The following is a 10,376-nucleotide window of genomic DNA, read 5'->3' as shown; positions in this document are numbered from 1 at the left end:
TTTTTTTTTTTTAGGAAAATACTTTTTTTTTTCTCTTTTTTGTCCCTTGTCATAAAGATTGTGGCCAAGTTAAAAAAACATTGCCTACAAAATAACAGGTCAATGAAATGTTCACTCAACTTTTGCCATTAGAAAGGGAATTGTATTTAGCGACTAATCAATCCTTTATTGCAGTAAGAGACTATTGGTGAAATATTTATGTGGACCTGGAATTAACCAAAGGATTCAGCAGTCCCAATAGGTAGAAGTCACGTGCATTCCGAATCTTACCTCAAAAGTATGTGTCCACGAAGGGATGAAAGGCTTCAAGTAATTCAACCAATATAGCATTAAAAACACTGAGCATCGGAAGGTTTCCAAAATGGCTGCCTGAGGCCTGCAATGAAAAGTTAATTGACATGCAATTAACATAGGATCCTACAACTAGGACTGGAGAAATCACATAGCTCAACCTTCATTTCGCAAATGAAGAAAATGAGGTCCAGGGCCAGGTCATGTTGCTAGAAATTAGGAAAATAAGAAATTAGGAAAATTATCTGACTTCAAATCCAGAAATCTTTCCATTATATTCTACCTTAAATAGAATTATTTCATGTTTCAAAGCTATGATTATTAGATTCACAAAATGTCTGTGTCAAAAATCCAAATCAGCTAATGTTTTCAGATGCCTACTCTGTTCAAAGCAAGAGATGGTGCTGCTTAGTGGACAGTATCAGCCCTGGCCTCTGGAAGACTGGGGTCCTAGCGATGCCTCTTATGCACCCTGGTTGTGTGACTGCAGACGAATCCCGTAAAAAGTGCCCAGGCAACACTCCAAAGGATTTAAGTTAGAGAATACTTGCTAACCTGCATTGGGAGAGAGAATGAACACCCTGGGAATTTCCCACAACGAGAGCACATACCAGAGACCCCCAAAATAAGAAATCAAATAGCACAAAGCTATGAGTTCAAGGCTTTGGAACATGCAAAAATAACTCACCTACAGTCCTCAGTCTCAAGCTGAGAGTCTAGTGTCGTGGAGGGACACGGTACTCCCACCTAAAATTCTCATATAGTTTGGAAGCTATTTAGTTCCTAAGAAAAGTACAAACCACATGGTGCCCTAGGTGGAGGGGACCAATATTATCTGGGAAGGTTTCATGGAGAAGGAAACACTGGAGCTGGGTATCCTGGGTAAACTTTTCCCTGATGGAGATGGGGAGGGCATTACTGACCCACAAGAAAGTCTAAGAAAGCTAGACTGCCTGGCCAAGGTCCAAAATAAGCATTGGCCCAACAACAGATCCAGACAGCTCTGTAGAAAGCCACAGACTGAGTATGGGAGCAAAAAGGGACCCGGGGGCTGGTAAGATAACAGAGAAGAAAGGCAGAGCACAGCATGCAAAGTGGAGCTAGGAGGTTGCAGGGGGCCCCAAGGCAAGAGCATGTCCAGACAACATGGCAACATTGCCATCCAAAAAGCAACACGTGAAAAGGTGGTCTCAGCTTAGGCAAGCGCTGAAGAATCTGATGTTCAAACAGGCAGCATGATACAGTACTAGGCATAGAGTTGGAAAGGTCTGAATTCTAATCAATTGTAATTGGATTGCTATGTGAGTGTGACCAAAACCCTTCATCTCTCTGTGCCTCAGTTTCCTCATCTATAATGTGGGTATAGTATCTCCTATGTTTCTTGAGAAGAAAGTGATTTGTGAATTGTAAAGCAAAGAGAAGTAAACGTCATTTTCTGTTGGACTGGCTTCACACGATGATGCTAACATGTTTTTGAGAACTAATGTTGAGATTCAACTTAACCTGTGCTCCCTTAATTTTCTCAAGGTTTCTCATCTGTGGCTAACTCTCCACTACTTTCTTTGTGGGAAAAGGTTGTTCAAGCAGAGTCGGACAGAAGCAGGGAAGAAAACAGCATGGGTCACCCATTGATTGCAGAATTGTGGGGAAACAGAAAAGGGATCCCTAGTCAGGGGTCATAAAAGAACTGAAGAGAAATTGCAATTAGCTTGATACTCCATGATCCTCTAGCTCTGGCCCTACCAAGGCAGGACAATGGCTTCTCTATGCAGGGACATTTAAACTTTTTAACGTTATCATTATGTGGTTTATGCTGATTTGATGATACAGGGCTTTGGGAAGGGAACAGATCATGGAAGCTACAGTCAATAGAGAATATGAAAGTCAGGGCAGAAAATGAGGGTCATAGAATGAGGGTCAAAGACAAGCTGACTTAAAGAGTCTCATGACCTATTTCTTTAAGTATACCTTTTAAGAGACATTTCTTGTTTAATATCCTCAAATGGAGGCCTCATTCTGAAATATTTAGAACATAAAACATGTGTGCTCCAAATCAAACAGTATAGCCCATGGAAATGTAGCCTTTTGTTAATTTATTGAATTTATGATTAATGTTTGCTGTCCACATTTTGTCTTACATTGTAAACAGTGCTAAAAAGCAGGGACTGTGTCTGTTTAACTTGCTTTGAACGAAACCTAATCTAGGACTATGTGCAGATTGGCCCTTAATTAATCGTTTTACAATGACAGTGATGAACAACTATTTAAGCAGTAAAGATTAAGGTCTATTGGATTTTCATCATGCTTTTCCTTTCAATTATTAAATCACTTACAGAGGAGAGAAATAGATATAGTGATCCCAATAGACAGACAGCTCATTACCTTCTCTCATTCATTTGGCTGTAAAGGTAAGGTTGTGCTTCGAAGCCAGCTCAGAATTCAGAGTTCCAGGAGAAAATGTTTTTGCTGGACTTCAAAGATTCCTTTTTGGGGCAATTAATCACTTAGATTTTTCAGCAGGGGGACTAACAAACTTTATAGGATATAAAAGTAAGCACATTTCTCAAAAACCTTAAATAGAACAAGTTAAAAGCAGCCTTGGACAAGTCATGCTTCTGTTTACTTACAAATGAATTCATCAGGCTTGTTTTCTGAAAAAAAATGTGACTTAATTGAGTTTTCAGGTAAAATATTTTCAAATATCAGGAAACCAAAATAACACTAAAATAAATAAACATACAGAAGGGCTCTGAAATGTCAGTGTTGGAGTATTTTTCAAAGATCTCATAAAGAAAATGATGTTAGAGAGTCCCCATATTTCCACATGCCCCTTGATTTATTAGCCCCACTGGTAGTTTATACTTGTTAGTTCTATATTTCTTTGGGGGAGGAGGAAAATGGTCACTAATTACTTTTGGAAGTTTGATTTTAGACCTTTGTAATTGTTGGCAGCTTGGTGTGTAAACAGACAGGGAAAACCCAACCACCAAGGCAGGACACATACAGACATTTATATTTTCTCTTCAGTTGACAAATTCAGTCGCTTGCAAAAAATGCCCTGAACCCTGACCTTGAGGAACATCCGTGTTCTGCCCCCTGGCCACCCATGGATTGGCCTCGGGGTGTGAAACTTTTGTCTCCATCCAAAAGTCTGGATAGGGCCAGTACAAGACAAACCACAAGGAAATGCTTCTACCCAATGAAGATCACAGACATTAAGTTAAATGATCACCGAAGGCACCAAGTGAAGGACATAACCATTTGTTCATTCACAAAGTTAATCTTCATAACTGAAATAGACTGAAATTTTAACAACACTGAGAGGATACTGCTCACACACACCTTGCTGAAAGGCTTGTGGAATCTCTGGGGTGAAGCCCTTTAAGATTTGGCCAAGCGGCCATCTTGGCTGACTTACTGATTTGGGATAGAAAGTAAGTAGGGCACAGAAACACAGAGGAACATGTAGAAAATAGTACTCTTTTTGTTTTCTTTGTGGTGAGGCAATCAGGGTCAAGTGACTTGCCCAGGGTCACACAGCTAGTAAGTGTCAAGTGTCGGAGGCCAGATTTGAACTCAGGTCCTCCTGACTCCAAGGCTAGAGCTCTATCCATTGTACCACCTAACTGCCCCAATAGTACTACCTTTTAAGATAACAGTAAAACAAAAATCTTTGTAGTATCCAAAGAAGAGGAACATATGTGTGGTTGTAGAATGCCTATACAGACAACCCAGAATAAGTGAAATTATTTAGTCCCTGGCAACATGCTTGACATCTGACACGTTGCTCTCCTAGTCAAGTTATGAATCTGTATGTATTCCTTGACAAGCCAGAGACCTATCAAGGGTTCTTTGGTACATGGATGATAATGGGATAGTACTGGGGGGCATCAAAGTGACCGTGATGCTATCCATGGACCTCCAGGAAAATAAAATTTATTGCTTTTTTAGTAGGAAACAATTGAATAAAAGCAACAGTCAATACTGAAACTTAAGGACCAGTGATGGCACATGATTCCTGCTCTGTAGAGAAACAGAGGGTTATGGGTGCCAAATGTGGCAAATGCTGTCATAACAGCATATGGGCTGCTTTTGCTTAACTGTTTTTCTATGTGACAACAAAGAGGTGTCCAGAGTTGGGGGGGGTGGGGGAAGCGTTTGTTCTCTCTCTGTCTCTCTCTGTCTCTGTCTCTCTGTTACTCTCTCTTCCTCCTTCTCTCCTTTATTTTCTCCTCCATCCCTCCCTCTCTCCACAGAATCCATCCATCCTCATATCCAATTCTGTTTCTGTTTGCTCTTAAACACAGCTAAGGTCCAGGTTCAGCATTTTAGCCAGTGTTTCCAAGGCCACAATGCTTCCCATTGCTCAGTGAGTAGTTCATTAGGCCCACAGGAAACGTCATCAGTCTGATCCTAGAGACATTTGACCACTTTCTAGGGAACATTACATTAAGTGAAAGAAAATGCAAACATCCCCCATCCTACCTTTGTTCCATGAAGAATCCAATGGAGGTCAGCGTCAGGATGATGTAGCCTGATCTCAGGAGGAGGGTGGCCTGTGATAACGCCTGTTAAACCAACAAGCAGACAAATTACTCATTTAGGGGAATTCTCTGAAGGAGTATTTTAGTCTGAAGCCTTCCTCTATGTTACACCATTAGCCATGACATGTTTTCAGAGTAGTCTGATTCATCGTTACATTTAGGCCATTCCAGTGGTTGAGCATTTTCCTTAATATCATTGTTTCCTTGTTAAACACTTTGGGGATCAAACTTTTCTGAAATCATTTTTCAAATTAAATAATCTTTCATATGTTTCTTCTTCTCTAACCCCCCCCCAAGGCTTCTCATTCCATTGGTCTTTGAACCATGTGTGTGCCTCTACCTAGGGGAAATAGCTAGAATTTCTATAAATAAATACCACATTCCAGCTCTGATTTTGAATATCGCTAACTCTGTTGTCAACCCCAGGCCCCTTCAGTAATGACAGTCCTAAGGACATCGAGGAGAAGAATTAGACAAGCAGAAATGTAACCAATGACCTCTGACACTACTAGAGTGTAGAGTGATTTTTTTTAAAGCTATATATTGTAATCATCTTAATGAATCTCAGAGGCTCATAATTGCAATTGATCAATGATTGGATAAAAAGACAGATGATTGAAATTTATTCTAGGTAGGGCAGAGCCCTTTTATAAACTGATAAATCAAATCAATCAAAAATATTAATTCTCTAGATGAGACTTCACAAGTATCTGGTCAGCTTTTGCTGGAAGACCTCCCAGTACCTCCCCAGGTAGCTCAGCCCACTTTCTAGCAGCTCCAACTGTAGGTTTTTGTCCCTGAAGCCAAGCCTAAACTTGCCTTCTGCAGCTCCAGCCCATAGCTCCTGGTTCTACCACTGGGACTAAGTAGAACAGGTTTGATCCTTCTTTCCCTGGTATTGGATTCCTATCACATACACAGATTGATATTTATTTTCTATTTGTGTTGTAGATATTTGTTTATGTACTTGCTTTATTCATTATAATTTTATCCCCTTCAACTGGCATTGCCTGGTACATTGTCTGATAAAGACTCACTGATGGATTCCACAGAACTACCCTTCCAAATCTTAAAGACAGTTATTTTGTCTCTCGCCACCTCTCACCTCTTAAATCTTCTCTTCTGTAGGTTAACCATCCCCTGTTCCTGCAACTAATTCCTAGAAGACACTATCTTGGGGCCATTCACCATCTTGGTGGCCCTTCTCTGGACCCTCGCCAGTGATCAGTGTCCTTCCTAACCTAGTGCCCAGAATTGAACAAAACGCTCCAGGTGTGACCTGACCAGAGAAAAAGATGGTGGGATTATCATTCCCTGAGACAATATAGGTTTCTCCCAATGGAATCTGAGGTGGTATTTGCATTTGGGGATGCCATGTCATGCTGTTACCTCTTTTGGAACCAGTGGGTCCACTCCCCAGACTCTTTCCAAATGAACTGCCTCTACCCATCCAGCTATCCCTCCCTCCTTTAGGACATGGAAAGCTGGAATTCTGAATCTAGATGGAAGTCCTACTCCATGATCTTCTTGATCTTATTTATTTTATCTTATTTATTTGTGCTGAATGTTTGAGCTTCTCAAAATTTTATGGATACTTTCTCTACAATCTCGTGGAATAGATTTTCCTTCCAACCGTGTATCAACAACAAATTTTGTTGAGTATGGCATCTGTGTTTTTATCCAATAAACTGTTAAACAGCTCATGTCCAAGCATTTGATTATGGGGATACTTAGCTGGAAACATCTTTCCAGGTTTTTATGGAACATTAATGTCTACTTTTTAGCACAGTTTTTTACCCAATTCTATCACTACCACTCCCTTACAGTATTTTTCAGATTCCATCTCTGTATCTGGTCCTCAAGACAGTAAGACCCATGGGAGTTTTAGTCAAATATTTTTCCAAGATATGCATAAACCATAGGTATCTATTTTGTTATTTGTTTCTGTTCAGTCATTTTTCAGTCATGTCTGACTCTTCATGACCCCACTCGGGATTTTCTTGGCAAAGATACTGGAGTGGTTTGCCACTTTCTTCTCTCATTTTAAAAATAAGGAAGCTGAGATAAATACAGTTAGATGACTTGCCCAGTATCACAGCTAGCAAATGTCTAGGACCAGATTTAAACTCAGATAGATGAGTCTTCCTGACTCCGGGCTCAGTGCTCTATCCACTGCACTAGTTAGCTACCCAAAGATAACTCTAACATCTTCCAATCTACCAGGTTAGTAACTCTGCCAAAATCAGTATCAACTGAGACATTTGAGAATTAATGAAACAGTCTTTTCCCTTGTGGAGTTTCCAGTCAGTACGGGGCAAGCGAAATGTACAGAGATATGAAAAGTAAACATATACATACATATAGGTGTTATATGTGTCTATAAATTACAGCAATTTGTGGGGATAGAGAGATCCAGGAAGGCCTCTTGAAAGGGGTGGCCCTTTTACTTACTCAGTACCATACCAATCAAACTACCAAAAATATTTTATAGAGCTACAAAAAATAATAACAAAATTCATTTGGAAGAACAAAAAGTCCAGAATATCAAGAGAACTAATGAAAAAATGCAAGGGAAGGTGGTCTAGCTGTACCAGATCTTAAATTGTATTATGAAGCTACCTTGTACTGGCTAAGAAATAGAATTGTGGATCAGTGGAATAGGTTAGGTATGCAAGACACAACAGTCAATGACTATACTGATCTATTATTTGATAAATCCAAAGACTTTCACTTCTGGCATAAGAAATCACTATTTAACAAAAACTGCTGGGAAAACTGGAAAAATATATGGCAGAAACTGGGCATAGACTAACATTTTACACCCCATACCAAGATAAAGTTAAAATGGGTACAGGATTTAGATATAAAGACTGATACTATAGGCAAACTAGGAGAGCAAGGAATAATTTACCTTTCAGATCTATGGAGAAGGGAAGAATTTATGATCAAACAAGAGACAGAGAAAATTATCAAATGGAAAATGGAAAATTATCAAATGTAAAATGGATAATTTTGATTCTATTAAATTGAAAAGCTTTTGCACAAACAAAGCCAATTCAAGCAAGATTAGGAGGGAAACATAAAACTGGGAAATAATTTTTGCAACCAGTCTCTCTGATAAGGGCCTCACTTCTAAAATATATAGAGAACTAAATCAAATTTATAAGAATACAAGTCATTCCCCAATTGATAAATGGTCAAAGGATGTGAGCAAGCAATTTTCAGATGAAGAAATTAAAGCTATCTACAGTCATATGAAAAAAAACGTTCTAAATCACCATTGATTAGAGAAATGCAAATCCAAACAACTCTGAGGTACCACCTCACACCTATCAGATTGGCTAACATGACAAAACAGGAAAATGATAAATGTTGGAGAAGATGTGGGAAAATTCGAACACTAATGCATTATTGGTGGAGTTGTGAAATGTTCCAACTATTTTGGAGATCAGTTTGGAACTATGCCCAAAGGGCTATAAAATTGTGCATATCCTTTGACCCAGCAACACCACTTCTAGATCTGTATCACAAAGAGATCATTAAAACAAGAAAAGGACCTACATGTACAAAAATATTTATAGCAGTTCTTTCTGTGATGGCAAAGAATTGGAAATTGAGAGGATGCCCATCAATCGGGGAATGGTTGAACAAGTTGTGGTATATGAATGTAATAGAATACTATTATGCTATAAGGAATGATGAACAAGCTGACTTCAGAAAAACCTGGAAAGACTTGTATGGACTGATGCTGAGTGAAGTGAGCAGAACTAAGAGAACATTGTACACAGTAATAGCCATGTTGTAGAATGACTGACTTTGATAGACTTGGCTTTTCATAGCAACGCAAGAACCTAAGACAACTCCAAAAGACTCATGATACAAACTGCTATCCACACCCAGAGAAAGAAGTATGGAGTTTGAATGCAGATGGAAACATACTATTTGCTCTCCTTTTCCTTTGTTGCTTTGTTTTGATGCTTCATTCTTGTGGTTTCTCCCATTAGTTCTAATTGTTCTTTACATCATGACTAATGGGATGATATGCTTAAGATGAATGTATAATGGGGAGTGGAGCCAAGATGATGGAGTAAAAGCAGTGACTTGCTTGAGCTCTCCCCCAAACCCCTCCAAATACCTATAAAAATGGCTCTAAACAAATTCTAAAGCAGCAGAACCCACAAAAAAACAGAGTAAAACAAATTTACAGCCCAAGACAGCCTGGATCATTGATTGGAAAGGTATATTGCTCCAAGCTGAGAGAGGAATGCAGCTCAGAGTGGGAGCTCAGGCAAGGCAGGCCTCAGTGAACCTGGAGCAGGCCTCAGAGGACTAAATCGTGGACACTGTGGCAGTTTCCTGATTTCTCAACCCATGATCTCCAAAGACAACTTACAAGATCAGTGTGAAAAGTCTGTGTCTGCTGGGAGAGAGAGAAGCACTCTCCCCACCCCAGTCCTCAAGCTTGGCCCTGGTGCTGGGGCTGCGGCCACTCCCAGAGCTTCTTACCCACAGACTGAGGGCAAATCAAGTGATTGATAAGAGGGGGATTGCAGGAATCTCCCTGCTGATGCAGGATTCTCTTACTTTGCCCATTCTTGAATCTGGGTCACAGTTGGGGGTGGTGGTCCTGGGGTGAGGAGTAGCACTGGAGTGGTAGAACTGGTAGTGGCAGTAGAGAGGAAATTCTCCTCACAGTTCCAAGTCAGAAAAGCATGCCTGTGGTCACTCATAGACCAGAGCATAGGCCAGGAAAGGAATAAACACCTCACCCCTTATCATACCACCTTGAAAGAACTGAAAATGTACACATCCCTAGAATTATCTCTGAAAATAGCTGCACAAAACCCCCAATGCTTGGGACAGTACATTTTCCACACTTGAAGCAGACCCCTACTTTAACAAAGAGTTTGTAACTCAAGTAATTGGCTGGGATCACGAGCAAGCAGAGCAAAAAGAGTCAGATCATAGAATCTTACTTTGGTGACAAAGAAGATCAAAACATACAACCAGAAGAAGACAACAAAGTCAAAGCTCCTATATCCAAAGCCTCCAAGAAAAATGTGAATTAGTCCCAGACCATGGAAGAGCTCAAAAAGGATTTTGGGGAGCAAATAAGAGAAGTAGAGGAAAAACTGGGAAGAGAAATGAGAGTGATGCAAGAAAATCATGAAAAACAAGTCAACAGCTAGCTAAAGGAGACCCAAAAAAATACTGAAGGAAATAACACCTTAAAAAATAGCCTAACCCAAATGGCAAAAGAGGTCCAAAAGGTCAAGGAGGACAATGTATAAGAAGAGCCTATATCAGATTGCATGCCATCGGGGGCAGGGGGAGTGGGAGGAGGAGAAAATTTAAAACTCAAAATCTTATGGAAGTGAATGTTAAAAACTAAAAATAAATAAACTCATTATCAAGAAATAAAAGAAAGAGAAAGAAAGAGAGAAGGAAGGAAGGAAGGATGGACAGAAAGAAAGAAAGAGAAAGAAAGAAAGAAAGAAAGAAAGAAAGAAAGAAAGAAAGAAAGAAAGAAAGAAAGAAAGA

The 10,376-nt window shown here is 39.7% G+C and overlaps 1 protein-coding gene across 1 annotated transcript in view; it reads right to left on the bottom strand.

Moving 5' to 3' along the window:
- Positions 1 to 10,376, bottom strand: part of AGMO (alkylglycerol monooxygenase) — a 362,895-nt gene that overhangs the window by 142,185 nt on the left and 210,334 nt on the right. The window contains exons 11-12 of the mRNA XM_027872515.1: positions 4,777 to 4,859; positions 271 to 376 (exon numbers count right to left, since the gene is read on the bottom strand). Coding sequence (XP_027728316.1) covers positions 271 to 376; positions 4,777 to 4,859 — 189 coding nt within the window. The remainder of the gene's footprint in view (positions 1 to 270; positions 377 to 4,776; positions 4,860 to 10,376) is intronic.

Source organism: Vombatus ursinus, unplaced genomic scaffold (assembly GCF_900497805.2).
Source record: "Vombatus ursinus unplaced genomic scaffold, bare-nosed wombat genome assembly UNPS02014799.1, whole genome shotgun sequence".
In the NCBI taxonomy this organism is placed as follows: domain Eukaryota; kingdom Metazoa; phylum Chordata; class Mammalia; order Diprotodontia; family Vombatidae; genus Vombatus; species Vombatus ursinus.
This window is presented reverse-complemented; position numbering and strand designations above follow the sequence as displayed.